We start from the raw sequence: 25,238 nt of genomic DNA, 5'->3' as shown, positions 1-25,238 counted from the left end.
TGACTCAAATTGGAGGAAGGGAGCATAGAGGGGCACACGAGCTCGAGGCTCCCCGAGAAGCTGGGGGGACGGTGTTGAGGGGTGTCGGGAGGGCAGGCGGGCGCGGGCGCCTCCGGGCCTGTTCGGGATGGTTCAGAAGAGGGTCTTCCTTCCAGAAAGCACTGTGGGCAGAGTGCTGCCGAGCATGGCACCCAGAGACTGTGGCCCTTGTCCCCTGGGGGGGTCCTCAGAAACTGAGGAAGTGGAGCCCTTTTAATAGACGTAATGAAGTTAGAGGCCCAAGCGAGCATCTGCCAAGGCAGCAGGTGCCGAGACTGCGGCTGGAAGTCGGCTGAGCGGACGCAGCCGGCAGCGGAGGGTCCGCAGAGGGTTAGCAGAGGGTCTGTCCCCGCAGCAGCTGCGCGTGGACGGCACGGAGGCCGGACGAGGGCCGGGGAGGCCGGGCCTCCTGAAAGGCGGGCCGCGTCGCCGGAGATGACAGCCTTCTTCCCGGAGGCTCCCTCGCCCGTTTCTTCGTAGCTTTTGACGCTGCTTTGCTTCCAGAGATCCCTGGCGTGGGGTAGGGGGGAAGGGGGCGTCGAGAGGGGGCGGGGACGGCCTCTCTCCGGCTGGGAACCTGGCCTGGCGAGGTGGCCTTGCTGCTCCACTACAGGCCTTCAGGGACGGCAGACAGCGAATGGGACCAGTGATCACCGAGCACCCCGCCTGTGTGCCCTGCTAAGTTCTTTATAAACCGGTTGAAAAAGACTGCCCCCTTTCCAGTCTGTACCACTGGGTGTTTTCAGAAGCAATTTAAACACTGGCAAACATAAAGGGAAGCTTTCATCCCTTCTCTAACCGCCGAAAGGGGTGGATTTAAAAACCATGGGGATGGCCAGGAACAGAGCCAGAGAGGCAGAGGTGGAGGGAAGGGCGAGGTGGAGGGTGGAAATGCGTGTGTGACGGGGGCGGGCGGGGAGGGGCAGGGATGCGGGATCGCCGCCGAGGGCAGGGAGCACGGCCTCTCCCAGGGAGCCCAGGGCCAGGAGCCCGGGGACCCTCCTGCAAGGACGAGGTCACCGCCCTCCCGGGAGGAGATGGGCTTTATTTTCTGTTAAAAGCCAGTCCACAGCTTAGTCCGTCACGCGCACGTTTACGTAAAGGTGATGCTGTATAACTAACGCTGGTGCTCGTTAAGCGGCGTCTGGGACGCGGACCTCGGGCCCGTGTGAACGCCGGGACCGGCCGCACGCTCTCCTGCCGTGGCTCTGGCCCTTCGCGCCTTCGTCTTGCCGTCCTGTGTTTCTTCACCCCCTTTGTCTCTGTCTCCTTCCTCCTCTTCACCTCCTTCCTCCTAGACTCTCAAGCTCCCACCCTGACACAGCCCGTGGTCCCCGCAGTGGGAAGGCTGACCCCGTCCAGAACCCCACGGGGTCTCCCGGTGCTGGGGTTCACAGCCTAGGCCTCCCGGCCCCCAAAGGCCACAGGCCTGTGTGAGGAGGTTGCCCCGGTGATGGCCCAGCCGTGGCCTCGGGGTCCACGCCCCTAATCTTAGCCTCGCACGGCCCTGAGCAGTGCACTCGGGAGCCTGGCGTTTGGCAAGGCGTGTTGGAGTGGGTCCTCCCACGAGGGGAGAGGCAAGCCGGAGACTCTCCCTCTTGAAAACACAGCTGCTCGAGAGGAGATAGACAGGCAATCCAGCCCAGCCCTCTGGCAGGGGCCTCGGGGAGAGTGCCAGCCACTGCTGAATAACAGGCCCAGCCCAGTGGCACAAACACACGGCCACGGCCACAGCCGCCCACTCCAGGAGGGCGGGGCTCGGGGAGCCCCCAAGGACTCCCTGCTCCTGGGAGGGCAGACGGGTGCCCCTTCTTTAGGAGCAGTCCGTTGGACATCCAGTCACGGGAGGGAGGAGGGGTCCTGGGCGGCCCGTCCTGGCTGGGGGAGCAGGCAGTCGAGGAGCAGGTGCCTCAAAACCGGCTTTGGTTATTAGCCAAGTGAATTTACTCGGGTTCCTTGCCTTCTTCGAGACTCAGTTTCTTCATCTGAAAAATGCTAGCAGTACTTGGCCTGCGTGCCGAAGAGGTTGTTTTGAGGGCTCGCGGGTGGGGGGCGATGCCTTCCGGAGTTAGATCTGGGTTCGCGCCCTGCCCTCGCCACAGTCGGCTGACCTTGGCCTCCGTTTTTCTCATCCGGGAGAGGCAGTTCTAGAGCCTTCTCTGTAGGGTCATGTTGGGGCTAGAATGAGCTTAGTTCGGTGCCTGCTTTATTACACATTGCTCAATAAATGTCACCTCGGGTCATCGTCGAGTGGAAGAATTTGGTGTAAGCATTTCGTAAACTACGATGCGTTCATTAAACACGTGGGACGTCATTCTAATGCAGGCCAGTCGAGATTCCGGGTTCCAAGCAGCAGTTTGTGACGGAGCCCCCTTCTAGTCTCCTTCCCCCCTAAGAAAGCTCCCCCTTTCTCGCCGTGGTTTCTTCCCCTTCAGCAGAGGCTCCTGCCTAGAGCTCCTCACTCTGCCTCCTCTTCCTCCCCTCGGCCAGTCCACATCCCATCATCTCCCTTTAGGGCCCAACTCAGTTCTGCCAGAACTTGTGTTGCTCGTCCGACATCACCCTCATCTTCCTCTGAGTTCTCCCGAGACGTAGTCGCGGCCGCCTCCCCCACGCCCCGCCAGGCCGGTATTTATGGATCCGACTGCTTGAGTTCGCAGCCCGCGGATGAGCTCCGTGGTCTGGGATAAGTAACCGGACCTTGCTGAGCCTCGCTTTCCTCATCTGGAAAATGGGGAATAACAGGGCCGTGCAGAGGATCGGAGGAGAGCCGCCTCCGGAAGTGGCCAGCGCCAGGCTCCAGCACGTGCACGTCCTCTGTGGGGCTTCGCCATCACCGTTAGGCTGCCGGGTGTCATGAGCACTTTGCCTCCCTGTTTGAGCGTGAGCTCTTTGTAAGTGGGCCATGGCTTCTGAGTTCTTTCCATAGCACGAATCGTGGCGTGCATGCATCGGGTACTCGAACACACTTCCGCCCCCATTTTGGTTGACTCATCTGTAAATGTGCAGAATGACGCTGCTTCGCAGCGATGACGTATTATTGTTTTTCCGTATTTTTACAGGGGAGAGAAACATCTGCTATGTGTGTGGCATGGTGGGCGCTTCGACGTGTGACCTCGTTGAACGTTCGCAAGGTCATCGAACCCCTAGGGCAGGTTTAGTCATCCCCGTTTTACCAATGAGAAAATTCGGCTTCGAAGAGACTGAGCAGCCTAAGCAAGATCACACCGCTTTCCGGGATGAGGAATCAAATCAGGTCTGTTTGACTCTAAGGTCTCGTTTCGTCTTGTTTATGTTGTTTCTGCCTTTCGGTCGCACCGTCCGTGCAGAACAGATTCCGAACTTCATGTTTATTTACTGGTTTTACCGACACCAGGAAAACTCCTGGTGTTCAATGAAGTTGGTAAATTGTCAGTTGATTACGAAAACCTGGAGGTGTTTAAACAAAACAAACAGAACACCTAGAGGCGCATAGTACTATGAACAGGACAAAGCTTTAACCGAAGGTGGTACTTTGTCCCGGTGACTCATTGTGCTAAAAGTTTGGTTATTTCTATTGAAATGATTGGGTAAAAGCCTTCATCTCGTTTCGCACTTTGAAGGGGCACACACTCTCCTGTCCCCAGGCAAACAGATTTTGCCGCCCAAGGTCCGTGGGCATCATCCTCATTTTGAGGAGTACAGGTTCGTAGAATTTTGAACTCTAATGATCTTTTGGGAATGCATCTTTAGGAACTAGCCAATCTTTTGGGAGGGAAATTCCTTTGCGACACAGGCAGCCGGGTCTTAAATGACCAAAAACCCAGCAGTGGGGCGCCGCTGGCGTGAGTTGGCAGGACTGGGGCCGCACGCCACCTCCACATGGCCACCACTCCCTGTCCAGGGACCGTGGAATGCAAAACACTTCGGGCGGAGGTCCGAAGCCAGCACATTCCGTCTTTGCTCCCTCTGCTCCTTCCCCTTCGGGCTTGGCCTCTGCTCTGCCAGGCGTGAAGGCCCTGCTCGGTAACACCCTCCCCCTGGCTCCCCCCGCAGCAGATCCCTGGCAGGCACGAACTCCAGCCAGCGTGCATGAGTTTTGGTCTGAGGGTTACTCCGTGGGGCATTTGCGTTGGGGAAGGACAAATGAGGATGGGGATTGCCTCGTCCCTACTTCCAAGGCCCTCCCTGAAGTGAAACCTGAGTTAATCCTATTGCATAACAATGCGAGATAGGGAGGGGAGCCAACAAGGCACCATATTTAGCAATTGTCTGTGCTGGAATTTTACGTGTATTAAGCAATCAGACTGTGCCCAGCATTGGACTAGGGAGAAAATAATCACATTTTACTTCTCAACAAGTGTAATATCTACATAAATACTCTTATTCCTAAAGCAAAGGATGCACCAATTTTCAAAACACACCCAGTGCTTATCATTCCAGACAGAATAAATCAGGCGGAGCATCGACGTAGCAGCCCAGGGAAGAGGGGTGCGTGAGGCCTGGCATCGCCATCGGCGCACAGAACTTGGATGCAGGCGCATGGGGCGGCCCTGGGCAGCTCAGATGTTCTCTGTGCTTCAGTTTTCTCATTCGTGAATGAGGATAATAATAGTGCCTGTCTTCTGGGTTTTTAAATGAGTTAATAATTTAAAAGTGATTAAAATAACGGCTGGCATGTAATAAATTCTATAGAAGTGTTTGTCAAATACGCATAGATGTGTGATCTTTCTCTGGTGTGTGGATCCGCATGATGTTAGATACTGCAGCCTGATTTGTCAACTAGGACCCATAGTGAAACCAAAAGGCTTCGAGCGTAATGCATTCCAACCCCCAAACTCTCCGTCCCTCGTCCCTGCTCTGCTCTCAGGGGGGTACCCGGCATCTGCTTTCCCAGTTGGACTCGTACTGAACTGCAGACACCTTGCAGGCTGAGCAGTGCCTTAAGAGTCGAGACTTCCTATTAAACTGGATATATAGACGTCCACGTTTCGACATGTCTGTGCGCGACGACACACTGTGGCTACCTGAGGAGGAACAAGAGTTAAGATCCTGCAGTGTGTCATCAACGCCATGACCAAAGGACGAGACGTGGTTCAGGGGCCTGCTGTAGCGTCTGGTACCTGTGCGCCTGGGGTTAATTATTTCTGCATAACCCGGACGACTCCTCTCGTCGTCGTTTTATGGGCTCCTCTCTCTGAAAGCAAAGTCCATTTCCCTGAACATAAGGGCAGGGCCGTCTGCCACACCAGAGTAACAAATGGGGGCGTTTCCATTTTAGGTTCCTATTTTCTATTTCATGAAGCATTGAGAGGCTCCAGCCCTGAAATGGAGAGTCTTACAAAATAAAATAGAAGATAGAAGGTTTGAGATAAAACATGTCCTACCGCCTTCTCCCCGAACACAAGCTTTTTCTTCCTTTCTAGTTCTCCAGATACGTTTGTTTTTAGACAGTGGTCTCCAAAGCCAGAAGTGGGCCTCTTCAAACTCAGAGCAGGGCGCAGGCTCGGACCCGGGGACAGTTGTAAACGCTTTAGGCGTTTGAAGGAGCACAGACAGAAATATTTGAACGGGCCATTCGGATCTTATACTGTATTGGTGTCTGTCTTAATTGGAATTCCTGAGATGTGATCTTCAGTTGAATGCTCAGTGACGTCGCTTGCACTCTGTAGCGCGGGGCCGCGGGGCATTAGTGACACTTGCCGCAGGAGCTCTTGATGACCAACTGTTGCCGTAGCTCTCCGACTGCTCCTCCCTGCTCTAACCCGTTAAACGCATCTTGGCTAGTTCCTAAGCACAGCTCTGATCAAATGACTCTTCTCATACAACTTCAGCGACACCCCATTACAGTGTCAAGTATGTGGATAACTGTCTGCCCTCAATTCAACATCCCTTAGAACGCGGCGTAGCTCTCGCTTCCAGCTTCTCCCACTGACTTTACGTAAGCTCCTGTATTCTAGCCAGTAAGGCCTCACTGGCCTTATTTATTAACCACTTACTGGATGCGAGGCACATTGTTAGACCCCAGGGGTTCAAAGATAAATAAAGATTTTTATTGTAAAGTAGCTTACAGCTTAGTAGCAAAACCTAGGGTAAAATGTGTCGGCGTGGCCCGCACTGCCCACCCCTGGGCAGACCTCATGTGAGCAGTCGCCCGATCACTGCTGGTCTGTGGGCCGTGGGTACCCCGCTGCCTTTCCCTCTGCCTCAGTTCTCCTCAGCCCCCCCTGTGGACCCAGCACCGGACTGCATACGGCCCCGTCTCCCTGACCCATGCGCCCCGGCCACATCTTGGCTCTCGTCATCTCCCCCCGGACTCTTGTCATCATCTCTCAGGCACCCTCCCCGACTCCAAACGGCTGCCAGAGTCGTCTTCTTACAAACCCCATGTGATCATGTTACTCCCCAGGGGAGGTCCTCCATGGCTCCCTCTTGGCCAGAAGATGAAGCTCAAACTCAGGCTCTGGGTGCTACTGTGCTGCCCTCGACGAGGACCCCCCGAGAGCTGGAGCTGTCGCGGTGCCTCAGCCTGGCCTGCCGGGGCCTGCGGAGTGTCCTGAGGGCTTGGTGCATCCTGAGGGCTTCAGAGGACGGTGCCAGTGCCTTCTGGCGGCAAGCCCAGGTCACTCGGCACGGGCTGGTGTCTCCTCCCGAAGGGTCCTCTGCCGCTGGTGGCAGGAGGCGCGGAGAAGGCGGTTCATCCGCCGACTCCCGGGCTCCGGCCTTGCTTTTCCGGGCCTGTTTCCCACGCCTCCCGCAGCCGGAACGCCCGGCTCTGCGGCTCGCCCTGCCCTTGTCCTCCTGCCTTGTGTGAACTCAATGGCTGAATGTGGACTCGGAGTTCTGCGGGCGCTCCATGAGGAATTGCCCCGGGAGTGTGTGCGTGTGTGTGTGGGAGGGGGGGCTCTGCTTCCCGGAAGGGGGACCAGAGGGACGAGAGTCCGGAGGTTGCTGCCTGGCCTGTGCGAAGCAGTTAGGCTTCGTCGTCAGCCGGTGGCCGGTGGGGAGGCAGAGAACTTTCAGTGGGGACCCGACATGGTCACGATTGTGGTTCAGAACAATCGTGGTCGGCAGCCGGGAGCCACCAAGGACAGTTAGAGGCTACGGATGGAGGGACCAGATCGTGAGGACTGGAACCTTCTTAGCACCCTGGCCAGTCCGTCACCTTGGTGCCGTGAGGCTCAGGCATGAAGGCAAGAGGAGCCGTAAGAGGAAGAGGTTCCAGGACTGGCAACCAGAGAAGGTGACTCTGCTCCGAAGGGGATTCTGGAGCCAGCGGTCTCCGTACGGGCCGCGCAGGGACTCTCCCTCCCCGGGCCCCTGTCCTACCAGGTCCTGATTGCTGAGAGGGGGCAAGGGGAACGGAGAAGGGGAGCTGTTGCATTTCACCGCAGGCCCAGTGCTTAAAAAAGCCTCGCTGGATACGTGCAGTGGAAGCCAGAGGATGTGGTTTGGGCTGTCCCTGAAAAAGGTCTCTACTTATGTGTGGCAGGATATTTTCAGACGAGGCTTGACGCGCAGAAGGGGAGGCCGACCTGTCAGGATGCGCTGCTCCTTAAAGGCACGGGACATTTTGACACGTCGGGGACAGAACGGGGCGGCCGAGGCTCTAGGTGTCCTCTTTGTTAGTGATGCTGTCACAGCTGGGGTTGGCCACAGGGCTGCTCGTCAGGTTCCTAGATCGCTAGCCCCGGTCCAGTCTATAACTCACGGCGTGATGTTAGACGAGACACTTCATTTTCCCCAGACTCCACTTAACAATCTGTAAAACACTCCTCTATCTTTGAGAAGGTGACAGGAGGCGCAGTTAATTTGTGTTTGTGGAGTGCTCAGAGGTCCCCAGAGCCTCTGTGCAAATAGCCGGACGTTTTCCCGCAGATCGAACCTGTGGGTCTGCGGCCCTGTGTGTGGCCGCGAAGTGGGCAGAGAGAGCGGTTTTCATGATTGCGTGTTCACGTTTCATTCCAGTTTCTTTTTTTCTTATTCCAAAATATTCTTTAGGAAAGTTCTTTTAAAATATGGAGCTGAACAGCTACAAAGAACAGCCACGTAACCCACCAACCGGAATGAACAAATATTGACCTTTTTTTGGCAACGAACCATTTTTATTAGCATGTAAAAACATTTTTATCTAACAACACACTGTGACTTATATGTGGGTTTTAAACCTCGTTTGTTTTTACAGTAGAAGAAACGAAACATTTGTATACCCCCCCCCCCCCACTCGTTTGCCTCCCTCTAACCCCGGGGGGGACACCGTCGTGGGTGCATGCCTCCCTGTCCGTGACCGTGAGCCTGCGTGTGGCCGCATTGGGGGGCTGCGGTCCTCCCCGCGTATACCAGAACCAGGCTGTAGACGGGTGTACGTGGGGTTGCGTCAGGCAGACCAGGGTTTGAGACCTGCCTCTCGCACCTGTAGCCTATGTCCCTGTGCCACTTCGAGCCTCAGTTTCCCCATCTGTAACCTGGCAGTGATTGCTTTACACTGTCGTCGTTAGCACTGGAGACGGCAGCGTAGTGACTGGCTCCATAAACGGTAACTGATATTATTTAACCATTTATGTTTTTGTCTCTTTTTCCCCCCCTAGATGGAAAGCCCTTGGCGACAGGGTCCCCACCCTTCGCCAGTATTAAAAACCCTTTGTATTATTTGTGGCGCCTCCTGGCTCAGTGTGGAATCCTACTGTTTCTTGAAGAAACGATTGTCCTGTGTTCCCTGCTCTCAGCCTCACTTCGGGGCCGGCACAAAAGTAGTTATCTTCTCACCACACCCAGGTGACACCGAGGGCCGGCGCCAGGTTCTGCCGTTGTCTCTCCGGGTTGCATGGTAACCGGATGCAGTGGTGAGGAGAGGGGTGCGGAGCCGCCTCGCCGCGCCCGATTTTCTTAACAGTCCTGGGTTTGCAGTGGCGAAGTTTCAGGGACGTTTTTGAAAGACGGCCCCCCCCCCCCCCCCCACCGCACAGGTAAATGCTCATTTCTCAGTGATCCCCTCTGTCCGCCGTGGTCACGATGTCCACCTTTGGCAGACTGTGGGAAACACGGGACACAAGAGGGGACGCAGTACAGGGGGCAGAGGACACAGGAGACAGAGCACAGGGGCAGGACAGAGGGGAACACGGAACACAGGACTCGGGGGATCCAGGATACAAGGGACACAGGACGGGGAACGCAGGAAGCAGAGCGCAGAACAGGGAAGGAACAGCAGGGGGCGCCAGACCCGCACGGTTCTGGGGACGAGCAGGAGCCGGGGTGAGCCGCAGCCTCCTGTGTGTACCAGCCTGCTTTGCTCGTCTCTCTCTTCCCAGAAATTTGGTCATTTTTTTTTTTCTATAATAGATTCCACAGCCATACAGCAGAGAATGTCCTTTGTGAAAACAACAAATGAACCAATGCCCCCCCTCCCTTCGCCCCTTCTCCCCACACTCTTCTCAAAAAAAAAAAAAAGAAACAAAAAGCCACCCAGGGCTGGTGGGAGTCCTCAGGAGGGGCCTCTGAGGGCCTTGGGCTCGGGGATCAGGGGCCCTGCCTCCGAGCGGCAGAAGCTGTCACCACAGAGAGCCGCCTCATTCATCATCTCTTGATTTGCATTCGTTCACCTTAAATCGGAAGCCAGAGACCAAGCGTTATAGACTGAATGTTTGTGTCCCCCAAATGTGTGTGTTGAGCCGTAACCCCCAAAGTGATGGTGTTAGGAGGTGAGCCTTTGGGAGGTGACGAGGTCATAAGGGTGGAGCCCTCCTCAGTGGGATTAGTGCCTATAGGGAGGAGGCCCCAGAGAGCTTCCTTGCCCCTTCCGCCACGTGGAGAAACAGCGAAAAGAACCAGAAAGCCCTCGCCTGACCCTGAAGCTGCCGGCACCTTGATCTTGGACCCTCCAGCCTCCAAAACTGTGAGAAACAAGTGTTTGTTGTTTAAGCCACACAGTCAATGGTATTTTATATATATAAAAGACTAAGGCACGGGGCAAAATCTGAACCGAAACTTACTTGTCTGACTCCCGTTATTTGCTACAAGGGCCTTATGACATTTTAGTTTAAATCCGTATGAGATGAGAATAATCAAAGTGCCAGGCCCGGCCCTAGATACAGGTCATCCAATCCAGCGTTTCCTAACCTGCGCCCTTTACATCCCACCTCTCCGATTTCTGGCGTACAGATCTGCAGGCCGCCAAATTATTTGCTTAATGCATTCACATCAACTCATATAAGACTCACTTTAAACACTTTAAACTCGCGGTGATTTTAAAAAGAAAACCACTACCATAAATGGGAAATTAACATTCTTCAAATACGCATTAAGATAAAGAGCTAACATTAAACAAAGCGCATAGCGCACCTCCTTTATTCTGCATGTGTGGCGCTGCTGTGAATTCCCCGACTTCGTGCGGTGCAGAGCTGGGCTCAGCTGGGGGTGTTTCTTCTCCGGCCTGGGGCCACGGCCAGGAAGAAGCAGTCTGCTTAAACCCACAGGGCTTAGGCTTTGGGACGGTCTTTGACCAAGTTGTGAAGGTGGAGGTGCCAGCCTTTGTTTTAACCCTCTTCCTCTTGTTGGGGGGCAAAGAAGTCCCCCGGAAGTATAGGGAGGTCTAACTGGGGATCAGGAACAGCTCTGGGTTGCATCGTTTTTAACAGTGACTTCAAGACGTTCGATTGCCCATTGTTAGCAATGCGAAGTGTGGAGTCTGCATTCTCCGCGGATGCACTCATTCATTTGTAATTTTATGCACATTACGGTACCAACAGTGTTCTGCTCATTATAAAGTATGCATAACAATTCTGACAAGACATGGTCAAGATAATGAATGTAAACAGTGTTTTTAAATGTCTTGTTAATTGCCGTGGTCGCATTACTGTTCTAGCTCATATCTTGGGCACCACTTACGCTTAGGATTAGGGTCCTCATTACCAATAGTAAACATGAAGCTACGTTTAAAACAGTCTTCTTGGTAATTGAAAAGTTTTCGGCTGACTCGCGAGATCTGGTTATATTGTCATTGTGTTCTCTTGCAATGTGGCTGACTCAGCCCGTCAGGCCTGCCCTTTTCTCGGTGTTAATTTTTTTACTTCTATCCATGTACATTATTACTTCAACCCATGTCATCTTTATAAGAAAAAAATTAAAGCTCTTGCCCATTTGGGGGATGATTAGTTTAGTGATAAACTAGACACTCTACGTAACTCCACTCACCGAGACTCATCCATAGTTGGTCACATGGTGCTGAGAAGGAATCCAGAAATGAAGTCGCCACTGTCAGCCAATGTCCCCTGTTCCCCTGTGATCCCCGAAGACCCTCGATGACCCGCGATCACTGACCGATGAGCGGACCAAGCGAAGGCATGAACGTCATCGCTTATAGTGAATATTCATAAAGCTTATGTTATTTCGTATTTAATTATATAAAAATAAATATGTGGACATTTTAATATTTTCTTCCTTCGCCTTCTGGGTCATCTTTTGCAACCCACCAACTCTGCAGATCACAGATGTAGGGATATAATCCAAGCACTTTGACTTGGCACATTACGCCCTCCGCGGTCCAGCCGCAGCTGACCTTTCTAACTTCATCTTCAGCTAGAAGCCTTAGCATTTGGCCATGCCTATGGTTTTTCCACAGGACCATGAACTTCGAGAGTGGCTGTGGCATCCTCTCCATCCTTGTATTTTCAGAAGCTCAGATCCCTAGGGGGCAGATTCTTAGCTCTACAAGGAAGAGTGTTGCCGCGAGGAGCCGTGGGCTTTCTGCCTTCCTGGTCGAGCCAGTGCTAACCCTCTGCACAGTGTGACAGCGGGGCCGGTCCACCCTGTCTCCACGGACTTCTCCAGGCGCCTGGCCCCGACGCGGGCCGGCATGGCGGGTGCCGATGGGCTGTTCGCCGCCTGCCGGGACAGAACAGCGCTGGGCAGATGGGGCAGACTGCAAACTCTGCAGCACATTTTTCTATCCTTGCCATTGCTGCATGATCCCAGATAGATGATCTGTCCACAGACAGCTCTACGATGACACCCTTTCTCCTGGTGAGGCCTCCCTGGGCCACCTCTGGGTTTTTTAGGAGACATCGGTATAAAGCCAGTGGCTCCACCCACCGCCCCAGCTCAGCTTCTGTTTTGGGACGGAGAACTCTAGTTTTAGAGTGGGGTTGGGCGGAATGTCACCTGGACTCTGGAGACGGGTCGCGCTGCGTGTTGTGATGGGCAGTTACAACTGTTCTGGCTCCGGGCTGTGTTTGTGGCGCTGATCTCAGTCTCTTGTTTTTCTCCCCCATCCTCTCAGCTCTCTGGACCTGAGGGAAGTTGGTGGGGGAGGGTGATCCCCAAGGACCCCGCAGACCTGAGCGGCTCTGGAGAGAAGGGGTGGTACTGAGCGGACCTCGGAGGGAACCTCGGTCTCCGGCCATTGGCCCGCAGGGTGTGTAGAAACGACGGGCTGGGAGCCTATTTGGCTGGGCTGTCCCGGAAACCAGGCCACACGAACTCAGACCGTGCACAGTGTCCCTGTCAGATGCGGAGCGGGTGGCCCGCCTCAGCCCCCTCGGGCTTGCCTACTCCCCTGCACTCTGCGCCTCAGCTCGCGGGGCGTTTCTCTCTCACGGGACATGTCTTCTGTTTTCTGTTTCGGAGCACATCTAGGCTGAGGACAAGTACGGGCCTGACTGACTGTCAGTGAGGATATTCCAGGCTGCTGGGCCCCCGGGGGCGATGGGCGGGTTTGAAGGACGGGGCATGCAGAGGAGACCCTCCACCCTCCTCCCTCCACCCTCCTCCCTCCATCCTCCACCCTCCACCCTCCATCACTAACCTGGTGCGCTGCACGGACCCCGAGGGCGGCCCGCCCCCTCCCTCCATGTCCACAGGCTGGACTGACGGGTGTTCCTTTGCAGTGTTTGGGGCTGGAGGTTTAGGTGCCTTGGAAATGAACTTATGAGCTGTGCTGTCGGGGAGGCGGGAGCAGCAGAGCTGGCCCTCACCCACGGTGGCGCAGGCTGCAGCTCACGTTTGTACTTTTATGATGCGCTGGACCACGGTTTATTGAAGCAACTGCATCCAAGCACTTTGGATGCAGTTGCTTCAATAAACAGTAACTGAGCACAAAACGCTGGGGACGCAAGACGGACTTGGTACTTGCCCTCAGAGCCAGTCATCTGCATCTAGTCACTCCAATAACTTGGTGACAGAGGGAAGGCAGAAGGACTGGCCTCGTTTTACCACGAGGAAGCTGCAGTTTGGAGACACGGAGCAACCTGTGGAGGCCAAACGAGTGGACGGAGGAGGCTGGAAGCAGCCTTCGGAGTCCGGATGCAGCCCTCACGCTCTCTGCGGGCGGGCAGCGTTGAGGGAGGGGGTGTCTCCTGATCCAGGTGTGGCAGGTCTGGGCTGACTCTCTCAATGCCACCGATTACGACACGCGGGGCCTTGGTGAGCCACTCTACGTCTTTCGGCCTCAGTTTCATCATTCGTTAAAGGAGGCGCTAGGTGTCAGTACCTAGCAGTAGAATGTTACAAGTGACAGACTCTAAAATGGACCGTGGATGGAAGGCAATGAGGATCTTTCTATCCCGCGTGAAGGGCATCTGACCTTCCACAGTCAGGGTCTGTCATTGAGCGTCTGCAGCTGAGTCAGTCCATCGATGCGCGCCTGTCACGGTGGCGGTGGCTTGTTCTGCTCTACACACACACACAGGTGTGTGACAGCAGCATGTTCCACTCATGGACGAGGGGAAAAGGCTCGGTTGGCCATCACCGTCAGGCCCAGGGGCGCATGGGATACAGCAAGACTAGGGGTGTTCAGGGATCAGGGATCTGTGAGCCTCAGGTCCGGGCTGAGGACCAGGGGGTAAAACAGTGAGATCGAGGATGGATGATGCCTTGGAGTACGCCTGGAAGGAGCCAAAGGCCCAGAGGAGGAGGTATGAGATGAGGAGCCGGAAAACCCAGAACGGGAGTTGGGAGCCGGCAGGACAGAGGAGGCGGGCGGGCTTTGTGGAGACACCGGCAGGCCTGCCAGACCCAGCGGGCGGAGCCCGTGCCGCTCTGGGTCCACCTGAGCTTCGCGCTGCCGCCGAGGTGTCACTGGCCGCCTGAGAGCGCTGCGAGCCTCCCTCTCGTCCTCCACTTCAGCCGATGGCCGTGTGTGACATCACATGGCGCGCTAGGTCAGAGCCCAGGGCGGCCGCACAGCAGACTCGCTTAGCCGGTTACGTCTGTTTTTTTTTTCTCTTATGAATGTTTGTATCTTATATTCCCACCAACTCTGAAGTCAGAACTGCCCCTTAGCACCTGGCACCGTGTGGACCAAAAGAAGGTGCTCGGAGCTGCCTGACGAGTGTGGGCGGCACTGTGTGCACGTGTGGGCGCACCGCGTGGGGGGCAGGTACCCAGAGGGGAGCGAAAACGAGCCAGCTCAGCTCTGCCCGCCTGGGGGGCTCGAGCCTGCTGTGGTTCCTGTGGCCGACCGACGCCGTACATGGCGCGTGGCTCGTGTTTGCCGCCCGTCGGCACGAGGAGCCCCGTGAGCCCCCGAGATCGTTTTTCAGCCCTGACGGAGGAGGGCGGGTGCTGTTTCGGACCGCGGGAGGCTTGACCTTCATTTCAGAAAAGCGCCAGCGAGACGGTCGTTGGATAACGTTGTGAACCTGGCTCGATGGTTGTCACTAAGGCAACAAACCCTAAAATAGGGACTGGCGCCGATAAATCCTGGGAAAATAAGGGCTCATGCTGATAAAACAGGTGCTGGTAGCAGGTCCTTTTCGAGGAACATGTTGTTTCCAGGAGCTCCACTCCGCTTTAATAGCTCGCCATGATTTATTTACTAAAAGCCTGTGACGAAATGTTATGCGGCATTTCATGCAAAGCGATTTCTAAGAAGACCTTTAAAGTCATGGAAAATTGACCTCGATAAAACGTTAAGCAATGGAAACAGGTTATATAGTACATGGTGTTTATAAAAAACTATATGTAGACATATGTGTACACAAACACACATATATACATTTATCTGCATCTGTATCTACATACGTAACACACGCTCACACTCTCTCTCACACACACACATGCACACCTAACAGTGTTAATAGTGGTTAACGTTAGGTCATATAAGTGGTTTGGGTTTTCTTCTTTTGTATTTCCAAATGTTCCATAATGATTATGTATTCTTTTTTCTACGTGATTTTATATTTTACGATCAGAATATGAAGACAAAAATAAACAGTAATAACGTATTTGATAACGTCACACGTGGGTCATATCACAACGATCCCACATTCAAGAGACTTCCCAACTCGTGCATGGCCATCCAGGAAGCTGACAGTGGAAATGAGAATTAAGTCTGGAGAATTTCGAGGTTCTTCGCCATCTTCCCAAGAGCCCTGGCCCATGTGCTCAAAAGGACAGACTGCCGACGTCACTTCTTTCCCTGTCTGTGTTGCTAGGGGTGGGGAGGGGAGTCGGGGGGCCGCTGGACTCTACAGGGCCAAGTCTTCCAGAGTAACCTCTGCAGGCAGCTGCCACGGCTCCCGCCTGGAGTGGCAGAGCTGGGGGAGTGCGACTCGCCACACGGCCTCACGAATGTCGGTCGCCAGCTTGCCGTAGCTCAGAGCAACTGCTCAGCTATGTTCTTGCTTGTGTCGCACTGGGATCCAGTCGTTCACTGGCACAGAGAAGCCGAGTGTTTCCCCTTTGATACGTCAATCTGTGTCAGCCTGCTGCTGTATTCATTTTCCATGCTGGTGTGAGGCAAGAGCGCTATCGAAGTGGCCACCATGAGCAAGAAGAACGGGCCGTCGTGGAGACGCGCCACTCCGAGCCGTCGGAACAACCTAGTGCCTCCTCCGGGTTCACGCGGAACCGCGATGAACTTATGCGGCCCTCCAGAGTGAAGCTGGGACCCTACCGTGGGGAGCTGCTGGGACAGGACCACTCAGAGGGAACTGTGGGCGGAAGAGGCAGAGAGGCAGACAGGGAAGGTGATTTCCCAGGCGTTCCCTGTGCGGACTCCATGACAAAAGTAAGGAATCCTTTTGACCCTGTAGTTATGCCCAACCTGCTGAAAGTAAGACTTCTTTCTGATAACGAGCTCTACCTGCATGCCCTACCAGCCGTGACTCAGGGGGTAGAGAGAGAATACTGAATTTCTGCATGCCGATGTAGGCATGGGAACCAGGACCGTTTCTGCCAAGCGTTTGCCTGCAGACCCACAGATGCGAGCCAGCCCGGCACCGCCGAGCGCCTGCCTTCGGCTTTGAGAAAAAGTTCGACTTCATTGACTCGTAGAAGCGGAGAGCAGAAAAGAGGACACTCCGAATGGAGGGGACTGTTCTTGCCAAGTCACAGGGCTGGCAGAGAGGTGAACGTATTAGGGAAAAGAGGACCAGCCTGGTGAGACTCACCTGCCGTGTGCGCTTCCCGTGGCTGCCATAACAAGTCACCGCAAAACGGGTAGCTTGAAACAACGGAAATGTATTCTCTCGCAGACTCGAGGTCAGAGGTCCGGGGTCGGGGCGTCGACGGGGCCGCGCCCTTCCTGGAGGCTCCAGAGCAGAAGCCATTCCTCGCCCTTCCGTTGGCTCCCGGCGCCGCCCGCAGCCCTCGGCGTCCTCGCCACGCGGCCACGGCACCGCCTTCCGTGCCTCCTCGTCACGCGTGTTGCGCCTGCCGCGTCGGCCTCAGTGTCTCTTCTCTTCTCATGAGGACGCCGGTCACGCGGGATTAGGGCCCGCCCTAACTCAGCAGGACCGCGTCGCAACTCGATCACATCTGTGAAGGTCCCGTGTCCTAGTGAGGTCACATTCACGGGTACCAGGTACCTTACAGGGACTGATGCGGCTAGAAAGTCAACATGTCTTTTTTCGGGGGGGAGGACGCAGTTCAACCCATGACACCTGCTAAACAAATAATAGGTGATTACTTATTGTTTGTTGAATGAATAAGTAAAATGAATGACATGTATTGGATATAAGGTGTGGACACGGTTAAGTGAAACTACTGAGGATCTTAAAGTCCAGGCGGAGTCTGGACAATGCTTTACCTCGGGTGGTAAAGCTCGTTCATTGAAATGCGGAGTTGATTCGATAGGGCCAGACAGTGGAGAGATATAGTTTATAGTTTGAGATTTAAGAATTTATGATTTTCAGTCTGTCTAGAGATGTCACCAGATTTTTGTCCCTTGATTCCATAAAAAAAAAAAAAAATGACTGTTAAGAATAGCATTTGCCAGCTTGGAACACCCAAGTAGCAAGTCTGCGGTCTCAAAACAGAGATTTTTTTTTTTTTTTTTTGAGTTAAAGTCTTTGAAAGGAGCAGCAATGGACTCAGGAAAGCAAACGTGGAAAAAGCCAGGGATGAGACCATCATGAACATGGTGCCGTTTTCTACAATGAAAGAGTCGACAGTCTCCGGGATCATATATCAGCACCACAGACAGCGTCTCCTCCCACCTGGCCTTCCCAAGCCTCACAAACGGGACCCCACAGCTTCATTAGAGCGGCTGGCGTTTTGGCTCGCGAGTAGGACTGAACGGCGACGAACGAGTCAGGAGGCCGGTTTCTTCTCAAGTGCCCCTAGCGGTCCCTCAGCGGAAGGCACAGGTGCCGTCCTGACAGGTAGTCATCGGCTGCAGGCGGTGCACTTTGCAGATGGAGCCTCTTCAGAAACGAGAGACGTTCATCAGTACCTAGCAGCCTATGCTTCTGAACCCAGCCGTTATGGGTCGAATTGTATCCCCCTCAAAAGACGCATCACAATCCTAAACCCCAGGACCTCCGAACGGGACGTGTTTTAGAAATAGGGTCTTTGCAGATGTAGTCAAGTCACGATGAAACCATCAGGGTAGCCCATAATCCAGTGACTGATTTCCTTATAAGGAGAGAGAAATTTGTTTTGTTTTGTTTCTGACATTTTTTTTTTTTAATAGGAAGAGGGAAATTTGAACATAGACGTGAGGAGAACACCCTGTGAGGGCAGAGACTCACAGGGCCACGTGACAACGGGCAGAGCCCGAAGTGCTGGAGCTCAAGCCGAGGAAAGATGAGAGTCGCGAGAAAATGCCGAAAGGTGGAGGAGGAAAAGAAGGGGTCCCCCCCTACGGGTTTGAGAGGGAGCTAACACCTCGGTTTCACACTTCTAGCTGCCAGACTGCGGGAGAATAAATTTCTGTTGGTGTAGTACTTTATTATGGCAGCGCTAGGAAACTCACACGCTTTCCCCCTCATCGGAGTTTACCTGTCCTGTATTGCCTGACGTCCTAGAACTTGTCCCTGTCCTTGGACCACTTAGCAAACCCAGGCATTTGTCATCGTCGGTGGCATCGTGGGATGCGTGGGAGCTTCCGAGCCACGCGTGCTCTGTAAAGGGGCCTCGTCGGGCAGGTCACCCACAGGTGTGGTACCGAGGAGAGTCGCACGCAGAGGTGTGGACTGGAGCAAGGGAACTAACGGGGATGGCGAGGGACGCCTGCCACCACCCTCGGGCCTGCAGGAGGCGGGGAAGGACGGTCGCCAGCGCCAGGGAGCCGGGGGGCGGGCGCCTGATGCCACTGTTCTCCCCCGTTCTGATCTGTCTTGGCTTCACCCGACCAGCAGCTGAAGGGCGAGAGAGCCTGTGGCTGCTCTATAAAAGTCGTCCTCTCTGGGGTGCAAGGAAGGGTGAAGAAGGGTGGAGAGCGAGGTTCCCCGAGAGGGGATGGCGGCAGGAATGTGCTCTGACAATGCCAGGCGGGGTGGCCTTCCACCCTTCGCAGCTCTGATCTCCCTGTCCGAGGGTGTGCCCAGCAGGAAAAGCCCCGCTTCAAGCCTATTTGCATTTCGGTGGCGCCTTTATTTTATCGTGAGAAATAGCTGTATCTCAAAGCTAAGTCCTGATATAGACTCTTCGAATGCTCAAGGATGCTGGGCAGAGATGGAGAGGGGGAAAACTGTAAAGACGGGGCAGACGATGGTGGTCTTGTTAGCTGGGGGGCGAGGGCCACCAGGAAGGGACACAGTGGCCAGGGACGAGATTGGTGAGAAAGAACCGTGCGCTAAGGAAAGGGAGCTGAGGCGGATTCCAGTTAATGGAGAAGGATGAGCTGAAGAAAGACTTGGAGAGATGACCTGGGCTCAATCCCAAGAGAGAGATTAGTGCAAGGAATTTCTGAATGTGAGAATCGCGGAGAGCAAAATAGCATTTTCCTTACAGGGTTATGGTGAGAAATGAGTCAACACAGGGAAAAGTGTTCTTTAGTTATAAAGCACTGTGCAGTGTACGTACAAAGCGCATAACAATAGCTACAGTAGCAGCCAGCTAGTTTGGGGTACAGGGGGTGCGTGTCTTCGGCTAACCCGATGGGTAGTGTACAGCTAGCTGCTCATTGTCCGTTTCACTTATGATAAACAAAGGGGAGTTCGTTTCCTCAGCTACAGGTAGAGGACCTACGGTATGAAGTAGGGGAGATCTAAGGATAGAAACCGGACGCATACATCGAGAGGGAAAAGTTTGCAACTTCGGTTTTGGCAGACTCCTGGATTTGCTCCCCACTCTTGGCTGCGGTAGTTTTCAGTACCGTAACCGACTGGCCCAGAGGGGATGCTTCTGAGACTCCTACAAGCAAGCGTGGCCATAGCAACGACAGTAGCGATCTCAAAGAGCTTCCGGTTGGGGTGTTCTCAAATCCCATGCTCTCCCTTCCCCCTTCCTTTAGCTCCCAGGAGGAACGTTCCTTTCCTCCGGCCCTTCTCTCTGATTCTTCCTGGTTCCTTCTCCACTTCCTCTTTGAATGCAGCTTTCCTCGAAGTCCTGCCTTCCCATCTCTTCTCTTCTCGCTCAGGTTCCCTTTCCGAGGGGGTCTCCCCTGTATCCGCTGCCGCATTTCCTGTGGCAAACACCAATCACTAACGGTCTCCTGGATATCTTCATGAGCATTTCTTATCAGTAACTAGAACTGACCGCGTTTAATTCAACACCCCACCTCCTACCATACTGCCCCTCTCGCCACGTCCACTTGTCTTGGCCAGTGGGACTTCCGCCCTTATCGCCTCTTGGGCTGGAAACTTCGGTCCTCTTCCACGGCCTGTCCTCCATTCTCTCCAGATCCCGGTCTGTCTTGGCGTCCGAATAATCAATTGCCAAGTCCCCTCCCCCCGTTTCTTCCTTTGAGCTTCCTTCCCAATCCAATACTTAGTTCTGCTCTAATTTAAGGACTTACTAACTCTCCTCTGTATTGTTTCGGTAGCTTCGACATGTCAGATTTCTAGCCCGGTTTCTTCATGGCCACATGAGTTATCCTTCTGTAATTTAGGTCAGATACTTTTACCCCCCCCCCCCCAAAGTCTTCAGTGGCTCCTTCTCGCCCAGAGTATTCTGCTCAATTCCTGGCTGTGGCTTTAAGACCCTCCCCGGAGGGTCTTAGCCCCGGCCCACCTCCCCAGCGTCCCCATGCCCGGTGCCCGTCTCTGCACCCACATGTCACACCGCGCTCCTCGCCCTCCCCGGCGCTCGCCACGCGGACATCCGCGCTTTCCTTATACCGTCTGTGGAATCGTCCTCACTTCCGTTCACGTCCACCCCTTCACGTAGCTTTCCTCGAGCCACCTGATTAGAAACAGTCGCTCCCTGCTTCGCCTTTCCACGGCATTCTGCCTGCTCCTCTGCTTTAGGACTTCCCGTCACCTTGCTTCCTGCCATCGCTGGTCACCTCCCCTCCGGACGGAAAGCTTTTCAAGGGCAGCCCACTGAATTCCATTTGTTTGCATGTCCCAGTGGCTCCAGCACACGGGGCTGGGTTCTCCAAACATGCTGATGACTGACTACTAGTCCAGCCACACAGTGTGGGTAACTGAGAGGCCGGCCTCGAAGTATGCATTGCAGCTTCAGAAGGACAGTGGCGCTCTCGTCTCGTTTTGCTCCGGTGGTTTTTGTCTCGGGGCCGCGACTTGAATTTCCAGTCGGAAACTTGAACTGCAACCAAAATAGTTTCTTCCGTGTCACCCGATAATAAGACTTTCCAAAACCCTTCATTTCCCCTCAAACGTTTCCCTCGGAGATCAACTCCGCTACAAAGTGGGGCTAATTCCACCGCCACCCGTGCAGATGTGGTTGTGAGGAGGCCTTTAAACGGGACATTTTTAGACCCTGTGGTATGTCAACAAGTTAAGCGTTTCATTCATTTAAAAAATGTAAATAAATGCAGCTGCATCTGGCCATATGAACGACAAAAGCGAGATCGCGGTGCGAAGCCAAGTGAGAAGATGCTCTAAATAGAGAGCGACGCCGAGCGGCGGATAATTTAAGGAGCATTAATAAATATTTTTAGAAAACTCAGGCCGCATAACTCATACCTCCAGCTCATCTTTCTTCCACTCCGTGAGCTAACAGGATTCACAACGACAGCTGAAGAGCAACAAATAAAGAACTGGCTGCTTACCAAAGCCAATTAAATGGTGAGAAGAGGAAGTCACATGCAATTAACACACATGTTGGCGTTCTCCGTTACTATGCTTGAGAAATTATATAACTTCATATTTCCTCAGTAGAATCTCTTATTGAATTAAGCGGCGTTCGACTTTCAAAAACCGGGTTCCCAGAGGCCAGCTCGAAAGTCCGTTTAACGATATAATACATTTTCTCATAAAAATGCCATCATAAATGCATTCGGCCACCCAGACCGGCCCACTCAGTCATTTAAACTTATACTATTGATGTCATTCTGTATATTCGCAAGAAAAATCACTAAAAAAAAAAAAAATATTTCCCTTGCAATATTAGCATTTCTGTAAGTAATTCAATCTCTCACCCTCCCTGAAACTGATCAAGAAAGGTTTTCATTTTTACTGAATGGCGATGCCCGTGGAAAATAGACGTAATTAAAAGGAGGATGGAAATCTAGATCAGGGACATCGTGGGGGGTGTGAGAGGAGGTTCGGGCCCTTTCCCGGGCTTTCTCATTCGATGCTGTTGGTTTGTCATGAGATTTCCTCTCCCTTCTCTCTTCTCCCTCACGTGGATGTATCACTGGCACCGCTGTCGACTCATCATTCGTGATGAGGATCATTCTCTGTCGGCGCACAAATGGAAAGCCGGGGCGGGGGAGGGGGGGGGAACGGGACAGAAGGGAGGGATGTCTTCCTGAGGCAATCGAGCAGAAGTGGCCTAGCAGGGAAGCGGGAGAGAGAGAAGGCTCTTAGAAAGGGAGTGTGCGCGCATGAAAAATGCATTCCCCGTATCGGCGAAATTGAGCCGAGTCAGCCCAGATACCGGATTCCCCTTGAAGAAGAAAAAAAAGCTGTTCATTAGATGTGAGACTTTGAGGTCGTGCTCTTCCTTCCAGAATGCCAGACACCGCCACAGAGACGAGGAAGGGACGAGCGCGGCGTGGGCCTGGCCGGTCTTGCCACGGGATGGTCAGAAACCGGTTGTTTGTAGCTTCGAGTTTTACAAGCGTTAATGCTGATTTATTTCTCTTTCGTTTTCCGTACAGAGCAACGCGGCTCTTTCCTCCTTGTAAGAATTGGATCGCTCTCTCCCTCTCCATCACCATCACCTCCATCACCACTCGCTGGCGCTGCTGACATTCATCAGACCTCTTTCTCCGGCCAAGAAAAAGTCAGCGGCTTCCCGTTGTCCTCGCCAGCTGAAACTTTCCCTGCCGCGCGCACTAAGCGCACGCGCGGGTCTGGCCTTGCCCTGCCCTGCCAGGCCCGCGCCTGGCTTCGTTTCAGGGCCTGGTACTCGCGGCCCTGGCCGGCCGGGACTTTCCTGAGGCCGGGAGTGCTGTTGGTCCTGTTCACCTCTGTACCCACGACTTGGAACAGTAGCCCGATTGGGTGATTGATCCTAGGCTCAGAGGTCACATAAGAGACCCGCTGCGTCTGTTACTTATAATTCTGCAACCGACAGGGTCCAGTGCGAGGTCTGACTTTTTAGCTACATTGGCCCTGTGGCTCTAAGGGACAAGAGGTTCTCTTTGGCTGTTATAGAAGCTTTATGGTTCTCGAAACTTGATATTTGCTGAGATATGAAAGCCCCGAGCTTATCATTTTGTTTTTTTTTTTCCTCTGTGAACTCACCAGAGGCAGCCAGCCCATCCAGAACCTTTATATTCATCATTCCCACCAAAATGGCCGCATACAGCCAGCACTTGGTCTCCTCAAGCCTTGCCTTCCATACGCACCGCGTCCCAAGCACCCAGTGGGGGTCATTTAACCCTTTGCCGCCGCGTACTCTGCATGACCCGCTTCTCACTCCCCACTGAGGTTATCACTGCATTCAGGCCCAGTCTGCTCAGACGGCCAGTCCGGATTCCTGTCTTTGAGTCAGTTTCCTGGGGCTATTTTAGGAGCTGAGGCTTCGTTTAATCTGGGAAGCGAAAACTGCTCCCGGGCATTTAAACAGAGGGAACTGAACTCGGGAAATCGGTGGCAAAGGTCTCGGAACAGTGGAGGAGCACAGAAGAGGAGGAGTCCGTCTGAGGAAGCCACTCCACCCGAGGGCCGGACGCACAGAGAGCGCGGGGTCGCCCTGCACCTGTCATGTGACCGCTGTGCTGCTGAGGCTGCTGCGGGCACTGGCTGCCGGAGCAGGAGTCCAGGAGCCCCCGCTCCTGCCGGGGCTGCCGCCACCACCTTTACTGCTTTTGTCACCGCTGTCATTGCCCCTGCTGCGGCCGCAGAAGCAGGAAAAAAAGATGGTTTCTCCCTTCTGGTTTCCGGTCTCCTCCCAGTGGCGATGGGGCGGATCGGACCTGGGACTCAGCAGAACTCTGGGCGGGGCACACATTTTTAGCAGCAGCAGAGTCTACAACAAGCATAAGCTGTACATAAGACACCCGCCCACTTAACTGGACTGTTGAAGTAGTAATTGGCCCTGGGGTGAGCGAGTGACCCGGCTACCTGCGCTCCGCCTGCGGGGTTGTCTGCTGGAGGCTGGATGAACACAAGGCTATTGATCTCCAGAATCACAAGATCGTCTAACAACTGGAGATAGTCTAGGTCCTCCGGCAACTTGAAAAATGACTGGGGAAGAACAGAGAGGGCCCTGTAACCCGGAATTGGTCTGGAAACAATGCCAGAGGTGTCCGGTGTTAAGAAATGGGCCCTTTTCCTTGTCTTTCCTGGGCCTTGCCTGGCCACTGTACCATAAATATCCTAACGGGGGCAGTGCTGAGAGGGGGAAGCAGTAATTTAAAAAGGAAGACAGAATTGGAAGGCTGCAGACAGGTGCAATCAATGCACTGGAAAAAAAAAAAACAATGAAGGCTAAACATATTAATCACCAATTAAAGGCTAAGTGTGCAAGCTGCAGCCAGATGGCAGAATAAATCCGGGGATCAGGCACGGATCTTAATTGTAAGAGTAGCAGTGCCCCCGGAGAGGTCGATGTTCAGTCTTGTCAAGTCTGATACTCCAAGGTCAGGGTCTTGAATGGGGCAGAGTGAAACCCTGAGACATGCAGTGGGGACATCTGGATGGACAAAATCTCAAACCTATAGGTCCCTCTGAACCTTTGGGCCTGCAGAAGCGACCTGTCTCTCCCTGTTAAAGGCTGGCACTCCTTCTTCAAGACGATGCCACGAGGCCGGTGAACAGGGTCGAGTCATTAGAACACGACCTGGCTGGAGAAGTGTGGGGGCTGCCAAGCGACCTCTTGTTGTTTACCCGAGTAACTGCTTCCTGGGGAGAGGGACGGGTTCCGACTTTTCAATGAAGGCTCCATACAGGTTCGGAGCTGAAATCGATTCTTTGGAATCCAGAGTGTGATCGAGGGTCCCCGTGGGACTGGGGAGCCGGGAGGAGCCAGGTAACACGTGCAGTTCTGGCCCAGGTTCGTCTCTCAGCATCGGCTGCAGAGGAGGCACTGGAGGACCAGTTAGGCGGGACGGCGTGGCCGGTCGGCTTCGGCCAGCCTCTTCCACTGGCTGCGTCGGGGCTCGCTCAGCGGGCGCGTGAATGGCGTGGCCTCGCTGGCAGGGTGGAGGGCACAGGGTCACGGCAGCCTGACCGTCCCCCCGAGGCTGACGCACACACTGCCGCTGCTGCCGAACGTCCCGTCTCCCAGCACCAGAGGTCGTTGCTCGGCTCCTGTCATTGTCATTGTCGCTCGAGACCAGCCAGCTGCTTGGTAGCAAGCCGATGACACGAAACCTTTCCCAGAGCGAGTCGTCTGGCCTGCAGTAGACGCGCATTCCGGGTGTGGGTTTGCATTTTCCGCCTCGAAGTTCTCGGCCAGCGCCACTCCCTGGGGGGCTTAGCATC

General features: G+C 54.1%; 1 protein-coding gene across 11 annotated transcripts in view; it reads left to right on the top strand.

Moving 5' to 3' along the window:
- CNIH3 (cornichon family AMPA receptor auxiliary protein 3) overlaps positions 1 to 25,238 on the top strand; it is a 154,744-nt gene that overhangs the window by 32,874 nt on the left and 96,632 nt on the right. For all 11 annotated transcript variants that reach the window (XM_036235415.1, XM_036235414.1, XM_036235416.1 and 8 more), the window contains one exon: positions 3,102 to 3,295. In XM_036235415.1, the coding sequence (XP_036091308.1) occupies positions 3,131 to 3,295 (165 nt within the window). In that variant the 5' untranslated portion in view covers positions 3,102 to 3,130. The remainder of the gene's footprint in view (positions 1 to 3,101; positions 3,296 to 25,238) is intronic.

Source organism: Rousettus aegyptiacus, unplaced genomic scaffold, assembly GCF_014176215.1.
Source record: "Rousettus aegyptiacus isolate mRouAeg1 unplaced genomic scaffold, mRouAeg1.p scaffold_m13_p_18, whole genome shotgun sequence".
Classification (NCBI taxonomy): Eukaryota; Metazoa; Chordata; class Mammalia; order Chiroptera; family Pteropodidae; genus Rousettus; species Rousettus aegyptiacus.
Note: the sequence above shows the minus strand (reverse complement) of the source record. Positions and strands in the feature narration are given on the sequence as shown.